Source organism: Lepidochelys olivacea (genome assembly GCF_965140295.1).
Source record: "Lepidochelys olivacea isolate rLepOli2 genome assembly, chromosome: 1".
In the NCBI taxonomy this organism is placed as follows: Eukaryota; Metazoa; Chordata; order Testudines; family Cheloniidae; genus Lepidochelys; species Lepidochelys olivacea.
In genome coordinates this window covers 13,535,231-13,560,368 of record NC_140411.1, presented here as the reverse complement: position 1 = coordinate 13,560,368, position 25,138 = coordinate 13,535,231, and the positions used below count along the sequence as shown (strand labels likewise).

At 42.5% G+C, this 25,138-nt stretch overlaps 1 protein-coding gene across 3 annotated transcripts in view; it reads right to left on the bottom strand.

Annotated features, from left to right (window-relative positions):
• FAM168A (family with sequence similarity 168 member A) overlaps window positions 1-25,138 on the bottom strand; it is a 356,943-nt gene that overhangs the window by 192,571 nt on the left and 139,234 nt on the right. For all 3 annotated transcript variants that reach the window (XM_084647889.1, XM_084647890.1, XM_084647891.1), the window contains exon 2: window positions 17,085-17,172. In XM_084647889.1, coding sequence (XP_084504015.1) covers window positions 17,085-17,154 — 70 coding nt within the window. In that variant the 5' untranslated portion in view covers window positions 17,155-17,172. The remainder of the gene's footprint in view (window positions 1-17,084; window positions 17,173-25,138) is intronic.

The following is a 25,138-nucleotide window of genomic DNA, read 5'->3' as shown; positions in this document are numbered from 1 at the left end:
CACAAAAGGGCTTGTTTGAAAATTGAACAAATAGGTGATAGAGGTTGGCATCATGGGCCAATTGGCGGCCGGAGTCAACACTGATAGTGAATGAGAGACGATAGTTAGAGTGGGGATATAACATGAAGGGCCTTGCAAGTGAAGACAAGTAGCTTATATTTGATGTGATAAAGAAAAGAGAGCCAGTGAAGGGATGCACAGAGCGGGGTGACATGTTCAAAGCAACAGGCTAGGGAGAATGACTTTTCAGCAGCATCCGGAATGGATATGAGCAGGGCAGGACTGCAATTGTCAAGGCCTGCGAAAAGGATGGTGCAGCAATTGAGATGTGAGATGAGAGCCTGGACAAGAGTTTTAGCCATGTGGATGTACAGGAAATGCTGTGTCTTAGAGATGTTTGCCAGAAAGAATTTGCAAGACTTAGATGTAGCCTGGATGTGAGGACGCAGAGAGAGGTCTGAGTCAAAGGTGTTGCCCATGTTACGGGCCTGAGTGACAGGCAGGATGGTGGTGTTGTCCACAGTGATTGAGAAAGGAGATAGTGGGGAGGGATATTTTGTTTTTGTTTTTTTTGAGGGGGGGGGTGAGAAATATTATGTAGATTAGATAGAGATATAAATTTGTATCAGAAGCATCCAGAGCACTAGGAAGGTAGCTTCATTATTATTATAGAAATCCAAAGACATACAATGAATAGTCTCTTTCCTGTATTGTCCCAAATGTCCAATTATCTTCCCATAACAAGTAACCAGAAAGCAGAAGGGTATTGCACATGAAGGAGATATGGTGTCTGCATTAAAGATTTTATAAATTTTAAAAGACAAACAGCTGATAACACACAGACAAAGCATTAGGTGACCAGGAGATGGAATAATCTCATAACTGTGAAGGATGTGTGTGAGAGAGAGAGGTAGGGGTGTGAGTGCGAGACAGAGAGAGAGATGCTAGCACTTCTGCAGGTGGAGGATTAGGACTAGTAGAATGCATGAACTAGTAAATTTTGAAGAAGCGTTTGACAGTACACATGCATGCCACACTGGGAACAGGGATCTAACTGTAGGAAGCAGCATGTTAGAGGGTACAAAGAGACTGTGGCAGAAGGATACAAAGGAATTAGGGATGCATGGGCAGTGCAGGAACAGAGAAGAACATACACTATATCAATGCTAGTCAGTGGGTTGCCTGCTCAGAGAATAGTGGGAAACTGGAAAAGCAGCCCTTGTTTAGTTCCTCTTACAATTTAAAAAACTCCTTCCAAATAAAAGTTGTGGGCAGTTACTGAAAAAGAAATAAAAACCCAAATATTTTGCCTCAGTGTAATGGACTGTGGGCACATGCACATATAGCCACGGGTCTCTTAGCCAGGATCAAATGCAGGCTCTTCAGCACCAAAAGCACAATCCTCTACCACCTGCTAAAGAAAAACTCTTTACTGAGAAGGGACAGGACTGTAGGGTGACTGTGGCAGGCCACCAGGGGATGTCATGCACTATTCCAGTATAATACATAAACTCCCCCAGATAATTATTGACAACTTCAAAACTTAGGGCCTCTACATACTGCCGTAACATTATTTCGTAACTACAATAAAAATCATCAAATCATTCTAGCAAAGTTTCATTAATCACAGCATATTATAAATGTAACCATCATTTTCTGACAAGGGAGGGAGATAAGGCAATTTATAATAGACACTTCTACAGTTTCTAGGCCTGAAGTCAAATAAACCACTGTTCCTCAGACGTTCTTGTCAACTGCTGGAAATGGCCCACCTTGATTATCACTACAAAAGGTTTCCCCTCCTTCCCCATTCTCCTGCTGGTAATAGCTCACCTTACCTGATCATTCTCGTTACAGTGTGTATGGTAACACCCATTGTTTCATGTTCTCTGTGTATATAAATCTCCCCACTGTATTTTCCACTGAATGCATCGAGCTGTAGCTCACGAAAGCTTACGCTCAAATAAATTGGTTAGTCTCCAAGGTTCCACAAGTCCTCCTTTTCTTTCTGCGGATACAGACTAACACGGCTGCTGCTCTGAAACCTACAATGTATATTGATCCTCTACTAGTGATTCCACTCCATCAAGCTAATTTATTTGTCTCAAGAATGGCACACACCCTAAGACTTAAAATCACACAGAAAAGTGTGTCTTAGCAAAAACTGACTCACCCGGCACTTTGATTAGTATTGGCACAGCTACTCTGAATTCCATCTGGAATTCTAAGTGTTATAAGGAATGGCCAGAATAGATTTGTCAAGAACAAACCATGCCAAGCCAACTTAATTTCCTTCTTTGACAAGGTTACTAGTCTAGTGGATAGGGGAAGCATTAGACATGATATATTTTGATTTTAGTGCAGCTTTTGTCACAGCCCTAAATGACATTCTCATAAGCAAACTAGGGAAATATGTACAAAATAGGGTACAATATTGGTTTAAAGATTGTACTCAAAGAGTAGTTGTCAAGGTTCCTTCCCCACTCTGAACGCTAGGGTACAGATGTGGGGACCTGCATGAAAAACCTCCTAAGCTTATCTTTACCAGCTTAGGTCAAAACTTCCCCCAGGTACAAAATATTCCACCCTTTGTCCTTGGATTGGCCGTTACCACCACCAAACTAATACTGGTTACTGGGGAAGAGCTGTTTGGAAACGTCTTTCTCCCCAAAATACTTCCCAAAACCTTGCACCCCACTTCCTGGACAAGGTTTGGTAAAAAGCCTCACCAATTTGCATAGGTGACTACAGACCCAAACCCTTCGATCTGAGAACAATGAAAAAGCATTCAGTTTTCTTACAAGAAGACTTTTAATAGAAATAGAAGTAAACAGAAGTAAAGAAATCACCTCTGTAAAATCAGGATGGTAGATACCTTACAGGGTAATTAGATTCAAAACATAGAGAACCCCTCTAGGCAAAACCTTAAGTTACAAAAAAGATACACAGACAGAAATAGTTATTCTATTCAGCACAGTTCTTTTCTCAGCCATTTAAAGAAGTCATAATCTAACGCATACCTAGCTAGATTACTTACTAAAAGTTCTAAGACTCCATTCCTGTTCTGTCCCCGGCAGAAACAGCATATAGACAGACAGAGACCCTTTGTTTCTCTCCCTCTTCCCAGCTTTTGAAAGTATCTTGTCTCCTCATTGGTCATTTTGGTCAGGTGCCAGCGAGGTTACCTTTAGCTTCTTAACCCTTTACAGGTGAGAGGAGCTTTCCCCTGGCCAGGAGGGATTTCAAAGGGGTTTACCCTTCCCTTTATATTTATGACAGTAGTTATTAATGGTTTACTGTCAAACTGGGAGAGTGTATCTAGTAGGGTTCGATAGGGATCAGTCTTATGTCTGGTACTATTCATTATTTTCATTAATGATTTGGACAATGCAGTGAAAAGTATGCTTATAAAATGTGTGGATGACACCAATCTGGGAAAGGTTGCTAGTACTTTGGAGGAAAGGATTAGAATTCAAAACAACCCTGACAAGTTAGAGAATTAATCTGAAATCAGCAAGATGAAATTCAAAAAAGACAAGTACTACTCTTAGGACTTGTCTACACTACCCGCCAGATCAGTGGGCAGCGATCAATCCAGTGGGGGTTGATTTATCGTGTCTAGTATAGATGCGATAAATCAACCACTGAGTGCTTCCCATTGACTCCGGTACTCCACCAGAACGAGAAGCGTAAGCGGAGACGATGGGAGAGCGTCAGCTGTTGACTTACCGCAGTGAAGAAAGACACCCCGGTAAATAGATCTAAGTACATCAACTTCAGCTACGCTATTCATGTAGCTGAAGTTGCGTATCTGAGATCAACCCCGTGCGGTTGGGTAGACAAGCGCTTAGGAAGGAAAAATCAAATGCACAAACACAAAATGGGGAATAATTGACTAGATGCTAGTACTATTGATAAGGATCTGGAGTCATAATGGATCTCAAATTGAATATAATGACAACAATGTCACATAGTTGAAAAAAGACAGATATAATTCTGGGGTGTATTAACAGGTGGAACATATGTATGACATGGGAGGTAATTGACACGCTCTATTTGGCACTGGGGAGGACTCAGCAGGAGGCTTGTGCCCAGTTCTGGATTCCCCACTTTAGGAAAGATGTGGATATATTGGAGAGACTCCAGAGGAGAGCAACAAAAATAGTCAAAGGTTTAGAAAACCGGACTTATGAAGAAAATTTAAAAAACTGGGCATGTTTAGTCTTGAGAAAAGACAACTGAGGGGGGACCTGATAATAATTTTCAAATATGTTAAAGGCTGTTATAAAAAGAGTACAAAAAGAACGAGGAGTACTTATGGCACCTTAGAGACTAACACATTTATTTGAGCATAAGCTTTCGTGAGCTACAGCTCACTTCATCGGATGCATTCGCTTATGCTCAAATAAATGTGTTAGTCTCTAAGGTGCCACACGTACTCCTTTTCTTTTCGCGGATACAGACTAACACGGCTGCTACTCTGAAACCTATAAGGAGTACAATAACTCCTCACTTAATGTTGTAGTTATGTTCCTGAAAAATGCGACTTTAAGAGAAATGATGTTAAGCAAATCCAATTTCCCCATAAGAATTAATGTAAATAGGGGGGGTTAGGTTCCAGGAAAAAAATTTTTTGCCAGACAAAAGGCATTATATACATTTTAAACAATTTTAAACAAGCAATTTAATACAGGTATTAAACAGGTTGGCAGCCCCCCATGCGCCCCCGCGACCAGCTCCCGCCCAGCAGCAGACCCCGCAGATCAGCACCTTCCCCCTGCTCCCCCCGCTTCCTGCCCGTGGCAATTAGCTGTCTTGCAGCGTTCAGGGGGCGGGGGGGGGGAGGAGCAAGGACCCAGCGTGCAGCCTCCTTCCTCCCTCCCCTGCCTCATGCCCATGGCAATCAGCTGGTTTGCAGCATTCAGGAGGTGGGGGAGGGAGGGGGGAGGCTGCGCGCCGGGTCCTCGCCTCCTCCCCCCAGCCTCCTGAACGCCACAAAACAGCTGACTGTAGTGGGCAGGAGGCAGGGGGAGCAGGGGGAAGGTGCTGATTTGTGGGGTGCGCTGGCAGGTGGGGGGGGAAGCGGGTAGCGGGGCTGCCAGCCGTGGACAAAGCAGGCAGCCAAACAGCATTATAGGGGAGCACTACACAACTTTAAACAAGCATGTTCTGAATGGAGCAGGGATGTAAGATCGAAACAACGTTAAGCGAGAGGATGTTAAGTGGGGAGTTAATGTACAGTGATCAACTGGTCTCCATGTCCACTGAAGGTAGGACAAGAAGCAATGGGCTTAATCTTCAGCAAAGGACATTTAGGTTAGATATTAGAAAAAAAACTTTCTAACAATAAGGGTAGTTAAATTCTGGAATAAACTTCCAAGGAAAGCTGGGCAATCCCCATCATTGGAGGTTTGTAAGAACAGGCTGGAGAAACACCTGTCAGAGATGGTCTAGGTTTACTTCGTCCTTCCTCAGCACATGGAGCTGGACTTGACCTTGCACAGTTCCTTTCAGTCTTACATTTCTGTGATTCTAGTAGTTTAAAATCTATGTTAAAAACACTACCCGTATGATTGAAGACTCTTCCATGCCAACAGTCAACAGGTTCCTGGAACCATCACTCATGTGAGTATTCCCACTGAAGTTAATAGTGCTACACAGGGGAGTGAGATTATCCAAGTGAGGGCAGGTTGCACGATTGACACCATATTGGATTTATATGAAAATGAAAAACACTGGGGAGAATTTTAGGACTTGTTACAAAATATTCAGTGCTGAACTAAAGACAAAAGTAGCACCAAAGTAAGAAAACAGAAACAGATGTCTTGGCGGAAAATCTAGGGAACCTGGCCTTTCAATGACATACCGCATTCATTTCAAGCAATAACAGGCCACAAGATAACAGACCTTAAAATGCCAACATTCTGATTACCACTCTTATTTTTCTTCTATTTGGAGTCCATCTACCATTTTATCCACTAGTGCTACAAGTGAATGTTTTATGTAAATGCAAATGCATGTGGAAATGTGAAGCTATTAATGTTTGGAAGGATAAATATCTGTATAATTTAAATTATTATATTTTCTGCCCGTGTGTGTTAAAAAAAGAAGAGAAAAAAAAGTTGAAAAAGCAAATGCTATGTTAAGGTTGAAAAATCAAAATCTCTAAAAGTAGGGCTGGAATTAAATGAGTTAAGACTGCTTTCACAATTTAAACTCAGCCTTATTACATATATGTAGTATTTTTAAGTCCTATCTTCTTGGTCAATATACAGCCTTGTATTTTTTTAAACCTTCGCATTACAGCAAAGGTAGATGTTTGCCTTAAAAGTGGGGGGATGCGGGGGGGAGAAGAGTCCCCCTCAAACAAGAATGCAGAAATAATCCTGGGTTATTCAGCTGGGAAACAAATAAGGGTTTTCAACAGATCTTGGAAGTTCCCTGCACAACAGCAATCTGTCTTGCACCTATGGTAACCAACATTTTAGATGACTTAGACTTTTTAGAATACAGTATTATTAGATATTTTAAAATAAGGAAACTATACTACACAATCGGAATTACAAGATTAATACCCATCAACTGAATCCTGCAAAGTGATCGCTGTAAGAGACTGCTGACATGCTATCCCACCAAAATGAATAGGACTCCAGAGACAAACATTTCTCATGGAAAACACCCTCTTCCTAAACCAGGCAGCTGTTAGCTCTGTGACAGTATCACACACACAGAGAGAGGTCTATGGCCCCAGACCTGTAATGAGCTCCTGTGCCCACAGAGAGACCCACTGCAGGACCGGAGCCTCAGACCACCCGTACCACACCTAACAGTTACCACACCTAACAGTTTCGTAATTATTTAGTTAATATCTTCAAGGCAACTTGAAAAATGTCCTCAAACTCCTCCAATTTAATTTTTCTGTGAGAAAGCACATTTAGTTTCTCTGCTTTAATATCCTCCAGAACAGTTTGCAAGGATGTAAGAGTAATTAATGTAATTGCCATTAACTTGCTTAGTTAAGCTATGACGAATGGAGTGTTTAAGTATGAAGAAATGACATTGTCAGGCAGGATATTTTTCTAACAAACAAAATGGTTTCTTTTCTCTTTTTTGGATGATGGTTGAGGCAAACTTTATACATCAAAGAGAGGCAGTAAAGGATAAAACACTTTTTTGTTTTGTTTTATCTTGCAATTTACCCTTAGGCTGCCATAAAAAAACAAAAAAAAGTCCTCTGAATCCATATTCAGAAAAGGGTTTGAAATATTACCTGGCAAAGGCAACAGCAGTTTCCTTGAATGACTTATTAGAGATATTTCTGTGTCTGTTTCCAAATAAAGATTCACTCCACTCTGACTCTACCTCATGGACAACCAATTTAAAATCCAAGCGCTAGTGTGATTCAAATATTGCATCAGTGAACTATGCTCAAATTCACATTGTAACCAAGTAAATCATCTTCCTTTTTTATTTTCATCTACATTCCTAGGGACCTTGTTAAGCTTTTGTAAGTCTGATTTTACCACCATTTTCCATTCAAGGTTTTCTGCCTTCGCTGGGGTCTTTGCCCTGCACGCAGGAAGGTCATTTCAGAACCTAATTAGCTGATGTGTAAATTTGCCTTGCTCCCTGAATTCTTTACAATTTAGCTCAAAGCCCTCTTAAAAAGGAAGCTTAGTTCTTAAATCCATTTACCATTAACTTTGCTAGTGAAAACAAAGACACAAACAGGTTCGAGGTCTGGAGCAACAGGTATTGACCCTGCGTTTCATAAGAGAAACTGAAGATTTCCTGGATGGATGTCAGGATAGGCTTCTACGGGCACAATGTTCTGAAGATTCAGAGCAGGCTGCACATCGGGGACAGAAGGACGGTGAAGAAATTTGGCATCATGTGACCTCCAGAAGAAAAAAGGGGAACGTCCATGTACCAGCAGGGCAGATACAGGTAAGTAACCGTTTTCATGTTCTCTCCACAGGTACTAATGTGGAGAGTGGACCAGATGATACATCTGAGGGAAGGGAGCAGGAGACTGCGCCGATTGGAAGGCATGGGATGCACTGTCCTAGGGTTGGGGGTTCCACGACCACCACTCCCAAGAGAAGGAGGCGGGTGGTGGTGGTCGGGGACTCTCTCCTCAGGGGGACTGAGTCATCTATCTGCTGCCCCGACCGGGAAAATAGAGAAGTCTGCTGCTTGCCAGGAGCTAAGATTCGCGATGTGACGGAGAGACTGCCGAGACTCATCAAGCCCTCAGATCGCTACCCCTTCCTGCTTCTTCACGTGGGCACCAATGATACTGCCAAGAATGACCTTGAGCGGATCACTGCAGACTACGTGGCTCTGGAAAGAAGGATAAAGGAGTTTGAGGTGCAAGTGGTATTCTCGTCCATCATCCCCGTGGAAGGAAAAGGCCTGGGTAGAGACCGTTGAATCGTGGAAGTCAACGAATGGCTACGCAGGTGGTGTCAGAGAGAAGGCTTTGGATTCTTTGACCATGGGATGGTGTTCCAAGAAGGAGTGCTAGGCAGACGGGCTCCACCTAACGAAGAGAGGGAAGAGCATCTTCGCAAGCTGGCTGGCTAACCTAGTGAGGAGGCCTTTAAACTAGGTTCACCGGGGGAAGGAGACCAAAGCCCTGAGGTAAGTGAGGAAGTGGGATACCGGAAGGAGGCACGAGCAGGAGCATGTGAGAGGGGAGGGCTCCTGCCTCATACTGAGAAAGAGGGGCGATCAGCAGGTTATCTCAAGTGCCCATATAAAAATGCATGAAGCCTGGGAAACAAGCAGGGAGAACTGGAAGTCCTGGCACAGTCAAGGAATTATGATGTGATTGGAATAACAGAGACTTGGTGGGATAACTCACATGACCGGAGTACTGTCATGGATGGATATAAGCTGTTCAGGAAGGACAGGAAGGGCAGAAAAGGTGGGGGAGTTGCACTGTATGTAAGAAAGCAGTATGACTGCTCAGAGCTCAAGTATGAAACTGCAGAAAAACCTGAGAGTCTCTGGATTAAGTTTAGAAGTGTGAGCAACAAGGGTGATGTTGTGGTGGGAGTCTACTATAGACCACCAGACCAGGGGCATGAGGTGGACAAGGCTTTCTTCCGGCAACTCGCAGAAGTTACTAGATCGCAGGCCCTGGTTCTCTTGGGAGACTTCAATCACCCTGATATCTGCTGGGAGAGCAATACAGCAGTGCACAGGCAATCCAGGAAGTTTTTGGAAAATGTAGGGGACAATTTCCTGGTGCAAGTGCTGGAGGAACCAATTAGGGGCAGAACTCTTCTTGACCTGCAGCTCACAAACCGGGAAGAATTAGTAGGGGAAACAAAAGTGGATGGGAACCTGCGAGGCAGTGACCATGAAATGGTTGAGTTCAGGATCCTAACACAAGGAAGAAAGGAGAGCAGCAGAATACAGACCATGGACTTCAGAAAAGCAGACTGACTCCCTTAGGGAACTGATGGGCAAGATCCCATGGGAGAATAACATGAGGGGGAAAGGAGTCTAGGAGAGCTGACTGTATTTTAAAGAATCCTTATTGAGGTTACAGGGACAAACCATCCCAATGTGTAGAAAGAATAGTAAATATGGCAGGCGACCAGCTTGGCTTAACTGTGAAATCCTTGCTGATCTTAAATACAAAAAAGAAGCTTACAAGAAGTGGAAGACTGGACAAATGACCAGGGATGAGTATAAAAATATTGCTCGGGCTTGCAGAAGTGAAATCAGAAAGGCCAAATCACACCTGGAGTTGCAGCTAGCAAGAGATGTTAAGAGTAACAAGAAGGGTTTCTTCAGGTATGTTAGCAACAAGAAGAAAGTCAAGGAAAGTGTGGGCCCCTTACTGAATGAGGGAGGCAACCTAGTGACAGAGGATGTGGAAAAAGCTAATGTACTCAGTGCTTTTTTTGCCTCTGTCTTCACGAACAAGGTCAGCTCCCAGACTACTGCACTGGGCAGCACAGCATGGGGAGAAGGTGACCAGCCCTCTGTGGAGAAAGAAGTGGTTCGGGACTATTTAGAAAAGCTGGACAAGCACAGGTCCATGGGGCCAGATGCGTTGCATCCGAGAGTGCTAAAGGAGTTGGCAGATGTGATTGCAGAGCCATTGGCCATAATCTTTGAAAACTCATGGCGATCCGGGGATGACTGGAAAAAGGTTAATGTAGTGCCCATCTTTAAAAAAGGGAAGGAGGAGGATCCTGGGAACTACAGGCCAGTCAGCCTCACCTCAGTCCCTGGAAAAATCATGGAGCAGGTCCTCAAGGAATCAATTCTGAAGCACTTAGAGGAGAGGAAAGTGATCAGGAACAGTCAGAATGGATTCACCAAGGGCAAGTCAAGCCTGACTAATCTAATTGCCTTCTATGATGAGATAACTGGCTCTGTGGATGAAAGGAAAGCAGTGGACGTGTTGTTCCTTGACTTTAGCAAAGCTTTTGACACAGTCTCCCACAGTATTCTTGCCAGCAAGTTAAAGAAGTATGGGCTGGATGAATGGACTATAAGGTGGATAGAAAGCTGGCTAGATTGTCGGGCTCAAAGGGTAGTGATCAATGGCTCCATGTCTAGTTGGCAGCCAGTATCAAGTGGAGTGCCCCAAGGGTCGGTCCTGGGGCCGATTTTGTTCAATATCTTCATAAATGATCTAGAGGATGGTGTGGATTGCACTCTCAGCAAGTTTGCAGATAACACTAAACTGGGAGGAGAGGTAGATATGCTGGAGGGTAGGGATAGGATACAGAGGGACCTAGACAAATTGGAGGATTGGGCCAGAAGAAATCTGATGAGGTTCAACAAGGACAAGTGCAGAGTCCTGCACTAAGGACGGAAGAATCCAATGCACCGCTACAGACTTGGGACCGAATGGCTCGGCAGCAGTTCTGCAGAAAAGGACCTAGGGGTTACAGTGGATGAGAAGTTGGATATGAGTCAACAGTGTGCCCTTGTTGCCAAGAAGGCCAATGGCATTTTGGGATGTATAAGTAGGGGCATAGCCAGCAGATTGAGGGACGTGATCGTTCCCCTCTATTCAACATTGGTGAGGCCTCATCTGGAGTACTGTGTCCAGAGTTTTGGGCCCCACACTACAAGAAGGATGTGGAAAAATTGGAAAGAGTCCAGCGGAGGGCAACAAAAATCATTAGGGGACTGGAACACATGACTTATGAGGAGAGGCTGAGGGAACTGGGGATGTTTAGTCTGCAGAAGAGAAGAATGAGAAAGGATTTGATAGCTGCTTTCAACTACCTGAAAGGGGGTTCCAAAGAGGATGGTTCTAGACTGTTCTCAGTGGTAGCAGATGACAGAACAAGGAGTAATGGTCTCAAGTTGCAGTGGGGAAGATTTAGGTTGGATATTAGGAAAAACTTTTTCACTAGGAGGGTGGTGAAACACTGGAATGCGTTACCTAGGGTGGTGGTGGAATCTCCTTCCCTAGAAGATTTTAAGGTCAGGCTTGACAAAGCCCTGGCTGGGATGATTTAATTGGGGATTGGTCCTGCTTTTAGCAGGAGGTTGGACTAGATGACCTCCTGAGGTCCCTTCCAACCCTGACATTCTATGATTCTATGGTTTGAGAAGAAATTAACTAAATCTACAATTACATACTAAATACCCCTGAACTACTCCGTGTAAGGGGAACCTTCAGAGCATCAATTTTAACAATACCTTTATTATTTTTCCTTTTCAAAACATGCTTTTTGTCCCCTGAAGTTCCATTGTTCAGCCTCCAGTCAGTGTGATGCAAATTCCATGCAGTCACAACTGCTAGGAAAGCACCTGGGGCAATGGATCCAGTGTTGAGGGCAAAAGTAGGTGACTCCTTTTTATATTATAACACAAAATAAAACCTCACAGCAACTGGGACACAACCAGTGGGACTTTTTAGAATGTAAAAGGCACACAGAGGGAAATTTTATCGGCTATTTGCTGCTATTTGAAGCATTCAGCATGCAGTTATGTAGGGATAACTTATTTAGAAGAGACACAACTCTCTGAAATTCTCCTTTCACAAAGGTCAAGTTACCAACTTTATACAATTTGCATCTCAATATTTAAAAAATATTGCCTTGTCAAATGCCAGGTAGGCTGTTTATAAAATGTTTCAGACAGTTTAAGAGCAGAGCTAGGATATCTATATCGAAAGTGTATTAATGTGGAGATTTAAAGACATGGAAAGCATTAAAATGAGAGACAAGTGGACGCTTTGTCAAAACCATCTGTTTGCTAGAGAGCATGAAATCTCTGTTGCTTTCTAAGGCAGGAAGATAAATGTGTATTTATGAGCTCAATCACTCCAACATTGCTAGAATCTGTAGTCACTCTTAAAATGGTGATATTACTGATGAGACTATCATTCCTGGAGAATCTGTACACTACTGTTTCAACTCTGTGAGACCAAAAATCCCTTGAGCAGCAGTATCTCTTATAGAACAAGCATAAATTTAACAGGACACGTACATTGATTTTTAAGAAATCAAACATGACTAGAAGTGGGGAAATGCCCTTTACTTGTTATTTACACCACAGATTACCCCACAGGCCGCCTCTTGGCTGTGCAGTCATCCTGCTTTGCCTTACCCATATGAGTACCGCACTGAAGTCAATGAGAATATTTGTGAGCAAGACTTATCCCTTGATGTACAATTCCATTGATTGTTGATCACTTTGCTCTGCTCCATGAAAACACAGCCCCTGCCAATCTCACACCTTGGAAAGAGTCAAGACATCCTACCCACTACATAAGAGAGAAGGAAGCATAAATTAGGAAGACACTTAATAGATAATTACATAATCTTACCTCTACACATCCAGCCGTGCATCCGAAGGAATGGAGATATGGCACTTTAATTTTGAAGGTGCCCATACACTTTGTGTTAACAAGAAAGTACAGGTTCACAATGTAAGTACAGTGCTCATTCTCTGGATTAATATGAAGCTAAATGAGTTCCTTGATATGTTTTTCAGTAAAATAAAGTTTTTTTTATAGACTCCTAGCAAAATCAATAGAATACTTGTTGGTAAACATCTTAATTAATAACTCAGGCTACATCCAAGTCTATTTTATTTTTATTTTCAAATAACCACTTCTTCCCTCTCGCTCTCAGATACAAACACTAGTCTTTAGCAGAGCAGAACAGATCAATTTGAGGATCCCATATTTCTTCCATCTTCTAGAGCAGTGGTTCTTAACCTGGGATGCACGCGCCCCCTGGGGGTGCAAGATGCCCTTTCTGGGGGTGCAAGGCACGCCAGATGTTTTTAGAAGGTAAATCATCGAAAACACAAATTAAGCACGGCACTTAAGTACAACTACTTTGTTTCATCAAACCTATGTATTTATGATGATACATTTTTAACGATTCGTGTAATATACAAACAAAAATATATCTAGGTTTAAAGAACTGACCTACTTCAATGATTTTTGATAAGAGGTGTGAGAACATATTTTGATTTTTGGTAAGGGGTGCAAGAACATATTTTGAGAACCAAAGGGGTGCAGGCTGCAGTAAAGGTTAAGAACCACTGAAAGAGTAACTTGATGTTAGCACAGTGTACCCTGGCTACTAATTACACAGCCATTATAATGAACATATCTGGACTCCTTGTTGAGGATACAATAATGCAAAGATGACAGTTTTAGTCGTACCCAAGAAACATTTTCATCAGTTCAGAAAGAAGCTCAGTTACTTAGAGAATAGTCAGCCAGAATGACCAGTGTGTTACAGAATCTTTACTGGATAGTGCAACAGGTGATGTGGGGGAGAACAGACCCTACACTAGGTCAGCCCCAACTGGGCTTCAAACCAGACGTCGGTGTCGCTGTTCAGCATAAGATTAGCTAGCTCCTGGTCATCCCTAAAACAACAATGGAGTTTTAAATGTCAGCTATGGTAAGTATTGCACAACATGTCACTAATTTGGACTCCAGAGCACAAATGACATCAATAATTCTTTTCACTCACATAACACTTTTTTCAAAGCACATTACAAATACTATTTGCTCAGTTCCTACACAGCCCCTGTCAGGTCGGTAAGTATTGTCCACATTTTTGAGATGGAGAAACTGAGATAGATTAAAAATGACAGTGTGAGTAGCCGTAGAGCCACAGCTAGAATCTAGAAATTCCTGGCTCCTATCCCCACAATCAGTGCCTCTCGCTATTCCCTCAGACCATTCATTATCATTTAAGTCACAACTGTATGATCAGTGTTGTACAAGACCAAGATACTTAATCAAATTCAAACCAAAGGTTTTTTAATTTTATATTTTGCTTTCTGAGTATCAGACTAGAACACCGTATATGCAGACCAAAATTGGATTATCAACAATTTATCACAGAAATTCTCATTCTGAATTGTTGGGCCAACTTTTTTTTGTGATAGGACTTGCTTCAATACCTTCTAATAACCCTATTCCCTCTATAATGTCTCCTACAAGCAAGGTCAACATTATACAAGTATTCCCATTAAAATTCCATTTTTTAAAAATTTAATCAGTCCACAAAAACTAATTTGACATTTGTGTGATAGTCTACAGACTGCCCTGTCAGAATTTATTGATTTGGTATAGAGATGCAGGGGATGTAACAGAGATGCCTGACATTGCCTCTGAATCACATTCATTCAAAGAATGAGAAAGAATATCTGTTGCATAGGTTCATCAAATTTGCTATGTATTCTGGCCAATTTACTACTTCCTGTCTGATTTAATAGGGACATTTCTATTAGGGGGACCAGATGTCCCGATAAAATTGGGACTGTCCCAATATTTAGTTGTTTGTCCCAATATTTTGCTTCGGCGGCACTCCGGCTTTTTTTTTTTTTTTTTGCTTGGGGCAGCAAAAAACCTAGAGCCGTCCCTGGAGGGGGGTGTGGGGGTGAGCCTGTGGCTTCCCCACCATGTGTCCCGATATTTTGTTCTTGTCATCTGGTCACTCTAATTTCTATTGTGCTGTCATAAATATAAAAGGGAAGGGTAATCACCTTTCTGTGTACAGCTAGGATAACTCGCTAGCACCTGACCAAAATGACTAATGAGGAGACAAGTTACTTTCAAAGCTGGAGGAGGGGGGCGGAAACAAAGGGTCTGTCTGTCTGTATCTGTGTAATGTATCTGTCTGTGTGATGCTTTTGCCGGGACCAGGTCAGGAATGCTCTTCAGAAGTTAGTAAGTAATCTAGCTAGAAATGCGTTAGATTTTCTTTTGTTTAAATGGCTGGTAAATAAGCTGTCTGAATGTATATTCCTGTTTTTGTGTCTTTCTGTAACTTAAGGTTTTGCCTAGAGGACTTCTCTATGTTTTGAATCAGATTACCCTGTAAGGTATTTACCATCCTGATTTTACAGAGGTGATTCTTTTACTTTTTCTTTAATTAAAATTCTTCTTTTAAGATCCCGATTGCTTTTTCATTGTTCTTAAGATCCAAGGGTTTGGGTCTGTGTTCACCTATGCAAATTGGTGAGGATTTTTATCAAGCCTTCCCCAGGAAAGGGGGTGTAGGGCTTGGGGGGAAGACATCTCTAAGTGGGCTCTTTCCCTGTTCTTTGTTTAACACGCTTGGGGGTGGCAGCATAGGATTCAAGGACAAGGCAAAAGTTTGTACCTTGAGGAAGTTTTTAACCTAAGCCGGTAAGAATAAGCTTAGGGGGTCTTTCATGCATTGTCCCACATCTCTACCCTAGAGTTCAGAGTGGGGAAGGAACCTTGACATGTACTTTAAAAGAAAGCAAGGCCAAGAGCCAAGAATCAACACTCTTTTTCTAAAAGTATCTGCACAGCAGTGAAAGTTAAGACAGATTATACTTATCTGCAAGAGGAAAGATGCATTACAAGAAAATAAATATTTTGTCAAAATTAACACCACACTAATTTTAATTAATTCAAGAAGGAAATTTGTTAGAGCTCAAAATACCGTGATTCTGTAATTTCAAAAGAAAAAAGGCTTTCCCAGAAGCACTTATCAGAAATCTGTATTACTTGTTTCCTCTCCTAGCTGAAGCTTTTGCAAATGTACCCGAATGAGTAACTTTATTTCTCTATGGCGTCAGGAGTGATGTGAGTTGCAGCAGTCTAAAATATCCATCATATAGTGCAAATATTGCAGATAAATAATTTAGGGTCAGGAAAGTGCTTCCTATGAGTGTTTTTGAATTTTTCATTGAATATTAAGCACAAAAAAAACACCATTCAGAGTGCCTTTAGCTTCTCTGCTACACTAAAAAATAATGGAATTAAGATCAACTAAGTCAATTTTTATTGACCAATATTCCGCATAAATGTTCTAAAGTGACATGCAAACAAATTAAACAATGAATTTTTAGACTCTAGTTCTTTCCCTTCCCCCACTCCCACCCAGTGATCTCTCTGAATTTCTGCTGGGACATTGACTCTTCCTTCCTCTCTCCAGGACAGCCCTCTAATGGGTCATCCATCTTCCCCATGCCTTCTCCCTTGTGATGTTGTCCTTCATCTTTGTTCTGCATCATCTCCTCCGCCTGTATTTTAGATTTTCTCCTGCTGAATGAAACTGACTGCAGAACTGGCAAAGAGTTTTTTTGGAGAGCAACATGTTATTCCTCCCTATTTGTTTCTACTGCAAACTTGATAGTCTGTTCCTAGCTGCCTGCTCCAACAATGGACTTGCACCATAAGAGACTCTGAAATAGGCATTTTGGATACTTAAAACCATCTCTGAAAGCCTTAACAGAGAATTGCTCGTTTCCTGGAGATTATTAGGAAACTCTAAGGAGGGCGGGGGGGAGGATTTTGTGCCTAAAGCTGTAGGGAAAACATAGTGTGAAAAGACAGGAAAGCAAGAACATGCCAGCTGTCTATCTGTTAAGAGAGTGGCCTTCCAAAGCATAAACTGGTACTTAAGATTGAGCTTTTTGTGGAAACTCCAGGAAAACAGAAAGATCTAGGATTGTGCTGAGCACTTTGCTATAACACGTCACAGAATGCCTTTCTATAGTAGCTAACTAGAATGGAAAAAAAGAAATTTACCAATTGATCTTAATCTGCTCTAAGCACAAAATGCCAAATTCCAAGAGTCACTTAAAACCAAACTTACCTGTGTAAGCCATGTTCTTAGGGTTTCCATAGGGAGCCCCAGGTTGAACAGGGCTGTAAACAGGATTCATTGTGGAAGACTGAGAACTCTGGAGGAGGGGAAAAAAAAATAATTAAGAAGACAGTCATTTTTCTTCTACACCAGTCCTCTGCTGAAAGGTCTTTGCTTGCACTGGATGCTAGCGCTACCGTGTTATTATTCAAGACACACTAAGCGGCAAAAAAAAAAAAAATATTTACAATTAGGCATTATAACTAGATAGTGTATTTAATAATTCAAATTTCAGATCCTTCAATTAATTCCCTTAAATTCTTCACCATTACATGTCCTCCTTACAAAGCATCTGGAGTGTAGGATAAAATTAGTCTTACACATCCCCAGCTTCCACAGTGTTTTGCAAATTACTCCAGAGCAAAGGAAGGGGAAAAAATCAGGATCCTCTTTCTACTGTGCAATGGCTACAGAGATTGAAGTGCAAAACCTGCACTAATTTAGTTGCCCCACTAGGGGGAGCTAATGCTTTTTGGGTATTGAAAAAAAACCACCAATGAACAAGCAGCCTCTCAAAGATTAGTTGGCAAAAGGGCACTCCCTGCTGGTAATGCTAAGAGCTGCAGATACAGAAATTCTCAAGCACTTTACAGAGTGCCTCTATGAACACAACAACCTTGTGCCTGGAAATTAATCTCCTTTGAAGCCTCTTTTAAAAGACCAGCCTTAACATTACTCCTTCACAGCACAGCTTACTAAGCTATTATTTATTGAACATCAGTGTGTGCGCAGTGCTATTTGAAATCGCCACAGTCACTGCCCCAGACATAAAATGACCAGTAAGATTTTTAATAGCATTTCTGCTCATTATCTCTCTAATAAAGATGATTAAAGAGAGCCAGGTTATCTTTTCTTAAGCTTTTATTTAGAGGAAAGCAAGGGTCCTGGGAATTTGTGTCTAGTAACTGTCAGTTAAGCAACTGCTCAGCTAATTAGCTTAATGAAGCACATTCTCAATTCTGATTAATGGAAAAATCAGTCATTAAGCTTTATGAGGCAACACATTTGTCTCCACAGCTATCTTGTGACAATTTCAAACATGGAGCCCACCACACTTACCTTAAACTGTCTTTTTAAAAAATCTTTTATTTACACTTCATAAAATAAAACCATTCCTTTCAAACTAGTCTTTCCTGATTGATGTGCAATTTGTTAGATCATTAACTCCTTCAGTTTCACCTCCGATAGTAAATAAGTCAAATGTTAAATGCTAGCAACAATTGGTTTGACAACAATTACTACTTAATTAATTAGTCTTCCCTCCATTCCCAAGTTAGCTCGCAATTCTGTAACAAAAGGAAGACCAGGGATGCCAAACATGGCAAAGGATAACGCTACAGAATCCAAATAAATGTATTTACAACACTGACTGGAATAAGTCAAAGCCAAAGTGGCTTCAGAAATACACAATGGAATGTTTCTTAAAAAGATTAACAAATAACATCATTGCAAAAACCTACTTATATGAAACTGGTTCCTGGGGATTTTCCCAGAATCGTCAGGACAGAGTTTATGGTTTCCACAGTAATTGGCACTTGCCCCTATTGCTCTCAGCCAGCATTGCATGTTACTATGGCTATGGTCTACATTTAAACCACTACAGCAGCACCGCTGTAGCATTTCAGTGTAGACACTCACTACAGCGATGGGAGTAGTTCTCCTGTCTCTGTAGTTAGCCCACCTCCCTGAGAGGTAGTAGCTAGGTTGATGGAAGAATTCTAGCTCTGTCTACACCAGGGGTTAGGTCAGCTTAAATATGTCGCTCAGCAGTGTGGGGTTTTTTTCACACCCAGGAGCAACACAGCTGGGTTGACCTAATTTTTTAGTGTGAACCTGACTTATATTATAGGGGCACGGCAGCACTACTAGAGTTAAGGTTGCATCATGACTTCTCCTTAAAACTCAACCTTTCTAAAATCTCTAAAGCTGACAGACTTAGTTGGATTCCTTTGAAATTTGCTTTGCCTCAGAAGGGTGCAGGGTAGGGTTAGTGACCCAATGTGGGGGTCTTTTGAGCAGGGTTTGCGATGATAAAAGCCCTGAAAAATAGCCATTTTTCAAAAAGTTTCTAGGTGGGTTTCTTTCTTTCTTTTTTGCACAGAGGAAACCATCAAACTATTTATATCACACAGGTCAAGATGGTCCTGCATTTTATCAACAGTTTATCCAAGGTAGCATATGGCACTTTAACTCTTGGGGGGGATCCAAACTAAGAATGGTATTTAAGAAAATGTAATTTTTACCATGTGCATGCACCAATAGAAAAAAAATGGCTAGAGGGTTTCCATTCCCACCACATTATATGCTTTAAAGCTTGACTCTTGTAAATGTTCTAAAATCCAAACAGTTCCTCGGGTAGTTTTAAAATTTGGTGTCCCTCATGGGGCACAAAAGAAGCATTAGTGGACCTAATTTAAGGTAATTTGACCAAGGGGTTCCTGAGATACAGGCATACATCCCCCCCCACCCCCCAAAAAAAATTTCCTTCTGTTGCCTTGTACTGTTAAATTGAAAGGTGCTAATGATGGGATGAATATGGACCTCATGGAAATGGATGGCTGTGAACTCAGCCTTCAATTAACATAACTAAGGATAAATTAATCTCAAACCTAGGACACAAGGCATTTTGGACTGCATGGCTGGGATTTGCTACAATTTGTAAGGCCTTGTCTACACTACAAACTTTTGCTGACAAAAGTTATGCTGACAATCAAAAAGCACTATAATTATATCGCTAGTGCATGTTCACAGAAGACTCCCTCTGATAGCAGAGCACTTCCACGCTTGGTGCTCTATCATCAAGAGTGAGAGCAGTGCACTGTGGGTAGCTATCCCACTGTGCTGCTCGCTACCTTCTGTGGCTAGGACTTGTGGGAAGGCAGAGTGGATCGCAGCACATCATAAGTGCAGACTCAATGTCCCATGATGAAGTTTTTCCATCCCAGCATTCCATGGGTTTCCGACTGCATTTTGCAGCATTTTTCAACAGTCCCCGTTTACTGTGTGCTCGCCATCTCTGTCTGAAAAGATGGATCCAGCACTGCTCTCTGCTGTTGTGGTCACTGTTATGACCATATCATGTCTGGTCATGCAGTATATCATGAGCTCCCAACCTGAAGAGGAAACAAGCACTGAGTGGTGGAATCACATTGTTACGCAGGTCTGGGATGATGAGCAGTGGCTACAGAACTTTCGGATTTGGAAAGCCACCTTGTGTACAGACCTCGCCCCGGCACAAGGACACCAGAATGAGAGTTGCCCTCTCGGTGGAGAAGTGCGTGGCTATCGCTGTGTGGAAGCTGCCGACTCCGGACTGCTACTGGTCAGTTACGAATCAGTTTGGAGTCAGGAAGTCAACCGCTGGGGCTGCGTTAACTCAAGCGTGCAGGGCCATTAATTGCAACCTGCTACGAAGGACGGTGACTCTTGGCAATGTGTGAGAAATAGTGGATAGCTTTGATGAAATAGGATTCCCTAACTGCGGAGGGGTGATAGATGGAACGCATATTCCAATTGGCACCAGACCATCTTGCAATGGAGTACGTCAATAGAAAGGGGTACTTCTCTATAGTATTGCAGGTGCTTGTGGATCACCGTGAGCATTTCACTGACATCAATGTGGGATGGTCCAGAAAGGTGCATGACACACATCTTCAGGAACACTGGGCTGTACAGACTAGAAGATTCCAGTGGGGAATGTTGAAATGCCCACAGTGATTCTGGGAGACCCAGTTTATCCCTTACTCCCATGGCTCATGAAGCCTTACACAGGAAACCTGGACAGCAGCAAGGAGCACTTCAACAGTAAGCTGAGCAGGTGCAAAATGACAGTGGAATGTGCCTTTGGCAGATTAAAGGCATGCTGGTGCTGCCTTTATGGCAGGTTGGACCTAAATGAGGAAAAGATTCCTATCATCGTAGCAGCCTGTTGCACACTCCATAATATTTGTGAGGCTAAGGGTGAAAAGTTTCTCCAGGGGTGGAGTGCTCGCGCTGAGGCAGATTACCTGGCTGCTGGTTTTGAGCAGCCCGAAACCAGGGTTTATTAGAGGGGATCAATGGGGGAGATGTTAGAATCAAGGAGGCTTTGAGGCAACATTGAGAAGGAGCACCAGGAACGTGTACTTCTACACAGCAATCTGCCATGCTTCATTAACTTCAGTTATCTTGTTTTGCCTAAAAATTGTGATGCTTCCTGAGTGGGATTTATACTAAGTAAATGATTAAACTGCACCTATATATTACTACCCGCACCAATCACTACATGTAGGACACAAATAAAGATTGGTTTGCTTTCACAGAGTTTGTTTTTATTAAACACCAATTAAAACACAGAAAAGGTTTGGTGGGAAGGGAGATAACAGTGAAGGCTTTCAGAGCTGTGCATAAGTCCAGCTATCATTTTGGAATCTGTCCAAAGGGGTGGCGCGAACAGGGTACTCAGACATGCTGGGAAGTTGCACCAAATGTGTGGGAGGAGTTTGGGGAGGGCATTGAAAATAGTTCTGTATTGGCTGCGGAGGGAGGGGTGAGCACACATCTGTTCTGACTGTAGCATGATTAGGGACTTCAACATCCCTGTTTGTTCCTCTATCACTTTTATCACCCATTCATGGCCCTTTAGAATGCGCTCCTCACTCTCATTTCTGTACTGCCTTTTCCTTTTCTTTCCACTCCATGTTCTCTTTTTTCAGCCTCTGAGGATTGGAGCACCTCTCAGAATATGTCATCCTTGCTATGCCTTGGTTGCCTTCTTATCTGGCAGAGGCACTCTGCAAGTGTGTAGGAGGTTCCCACGAAAGCCACATCTACAGAAGCCAAGAAACAATACACAGAAGCATGATGGTTAGTTCATGCACAGCATTCAATCATTACAGTAAAATACACCTCTTGTAACATGCCAATCACTTTCTCACTGACTCTTGGCAAACACATATTTTGGCGTGTACCCTAAACATGGTTTGTTAGGCCTGAGTGGGACGTGGGCATTCAAGATGGGGCAAGGGTGTAGGTGATGTTTTCAGGGGATCAGTGAAGGCAACTATGGACAATATTGTAAATTTTGCCACCGTATCCCACAGGCAGGGGTCATTGAAGCCCATATCTCACTCCTGAGGGCAAGCAAGGATGTAAGGGTGCATCTATTGCATGCGTGTGGGTTCAGCCCTGGTACCTATGTTGCTCACCTGTGTGCTGCCTTGGTCCCTGCACAAGTGATTGCCGAGTGGCATGAAAAAGTTTCCTACAATGGGGGAAGGAACAAAGCAGCTCTGCCAAGGAACCTTCAGCAGAGGATTGGCGAGTACCTCCAGCAAAGTTTCCTAGAGATCTTTCTGGAGGATTCCTATGAAATCTTGGTGTGCATTAACACACTGTTCCACTGCACTGCTTAGCTGCACAGGGGAACATTGAGCACATACAAATACAGCTAGTCTTGTACATTTCTATCCCTTCACCCTCTCCTACGATACACAGAGCAAAGGACAGCTCTGCCTCATCTAACCGAGCAGCATCAACTAAAAAAGATCACTTACCAGGGCTCTCCTCTTCTGCATCATGTGCACCAGAGACGGACTGCCGCGACTGGCCAGATCCCTCAAAAGTGGAAAAGAGGTCCTGACTTGCCACGCCACTGGACAACCCTGACGTGTGCTCCACATCATCCTCCAACTCAATCTCCTTGTCCACGACTTTGTCCTCAGGGTTAGATCCACTGTTTGCCACTTCCAGCCCTACCAAAGTATCCATGGGCTTTTGGCGGTTGGGTCACTGCCGAGGATGGGGTCTAGCTCCTTACAGAAGCAGCAGGTCTTTTCCAAAAACACCAGAGTGAGGGTTTGCCTCCCTTGCATTCTGGTATGCTTGCCTCAGCTCCTTTATCTTTGCTCAGCACTGAACTGTGTCCCATTCGTAGCCCTCATTGCACAGGCCACGAGAAATCTGCTCAAAGGTATTGAAGTTCCTACAGCTGGAGTGCAGCTGGGATGGACAGCCTCCTCTCCCCATATATTCAGCAGATCCAACAATTCAGCTGTGGTCGAAGCGGAAGAGCATTTGCTGCTGACAACGCCATGATAAGCTGGGAAGATGTGATGTGATGTCCAGTCCACACAGAGCAAACAGGAAATGGAATTTCAAAAATTCTCAAGCCTTTAAAGGGGAAGGGGTGGATGCTTGCGTATCTGGGTGCAGAGCAGCGCAGTTCAAACTGCTGACCAGCATGGTAAGGATAGCCAACGTTGGACACCTGCTGGAGGCCATTTACAGTGACAAAACCAAGTGCGTGTCTACATTGACACTTTGTCGATCTAACTTTGCCTCAAAAACCTCTATGCCTCTCATTGAGGTGGTTTTATTTTGTCGGCAGAGCAGGACAGTTTTGTCGGCAGGAGGAGCAGTGCAGTATGTACACCTCCACTGCTTTGTCAACAAAAGGTGCCTTTTTCCAATAAAAATGTGTAGTGTAGACAAAGCTTAAGCTCCCCAGGGTAGGTACTGTCGTTATTGTGTTTGTACAGGGCCAGCACAATGCAGCCCAAATTTCAGTTGGGGCCTCTACATGCGAGCACAGTATAAAATAGTAACAATTTAGCAAACCCATTTCAAGCAACTAGCACTCTTTGGGTTGTATAAACAGTAACAAGTGGAAGAAAATTCCTTTATTAGGTCTTCATGAAAGAAAAGTTCCTCTTTGGCATGGATAAAATGATTGCACTCACATTATGGGTTTGAGCATGCTGCAACAATAGAGGTTAACACTTCCTTCCCTGTTTGGTATGCAGGGCTTTTATTTCAAGATCGTGTGATTGAGTGAATGTGAACTGCATTTCACATGAAAAAAATTCACATCTAGTTTTAAATGTATTCAGGTTGGCTTCCAATACATTCCATGACACTGTATCATTCGACTATATATTTCAAATTCATTATGGCATTTGCAAAGCTACGATGAAATAAGAATAAAACAGGATTAGCAAAATGAAACCTATTTCAGCACAGCATTTTGTGGTGCTTCCATGTGGCCATGAATACACAATAAAAAGACTACCAGAAATTTACTGTAAACAGGCAAACAAAAGTCTGGCTCCACTACATGCATCTTCCACTGCTTTTCAGTTCCCAAGGCACTGAAGCTCAGTTTCTTAGAAGCTGCTCAGACTCTTTACCAAACAGTTGAAGTCGTAAGAATTCCAGAAGGAATGTCATGGGAAGCACCTGCTGGCAAACAACCTCGGGATACTTTCCTGCTGTAACCTGGTTACATTTTTATCTATTTTATCTTTCCAGCCAAAGTGCACGACATCTTTCCATCACACTGGGAAATTACTTCAGATGAAGTGCAAATAGAAATACAAGAGAGGTCAGCCCAAGAGTCTGCATCACATCACTCAGCAGGCCAATGTGTCAGTCAAAAGAGGTTTACTAGGGAGATTTCAAAGTAGTACACACAGCCTTCTCTGTGCAGTGAATGCTGAGCTTGAACTTTCCATGCTATTAAGTGGCTGCACAGTTACACTCCGGTGCTCTCGCCTCACTGAACAAAAGAGTGCCTCTAGATAGTGTGATGAAATGAGTGTGAAGCTCAGCACTATATACGGCTGCTGCCAAAGCTACGAGAATCAGAAAAGACTGCTGCCACAGTTCTCTGTCCTCTTGTCCATTCCATTCATCAGGCAATGGTTACTCAAGGACACTGGCAATTTAAAAATCACTTCTGCTTGACTTTTTTTTTTTTATGACCACCACCTAAAATTACTATAAATGAAAAATTACGGGGAAAAAATCCTTTTTTCCAGTTTACTTTACTTTGTGTTTAATTACACCATTGCAAATTGCATTGCATTGGCAACTTTACACATTGAACTCAACAGTCCTACTCCTGTGTGTGTGTTTTTGCAGGATTTGGGACTTAGAGCACCATCTTCCCTGGGTTTGCATATTTCATACAACAACCAAGGAGAGAAAAATATTGTGAGTAGGATAATGCTATTGAAAAACCACAA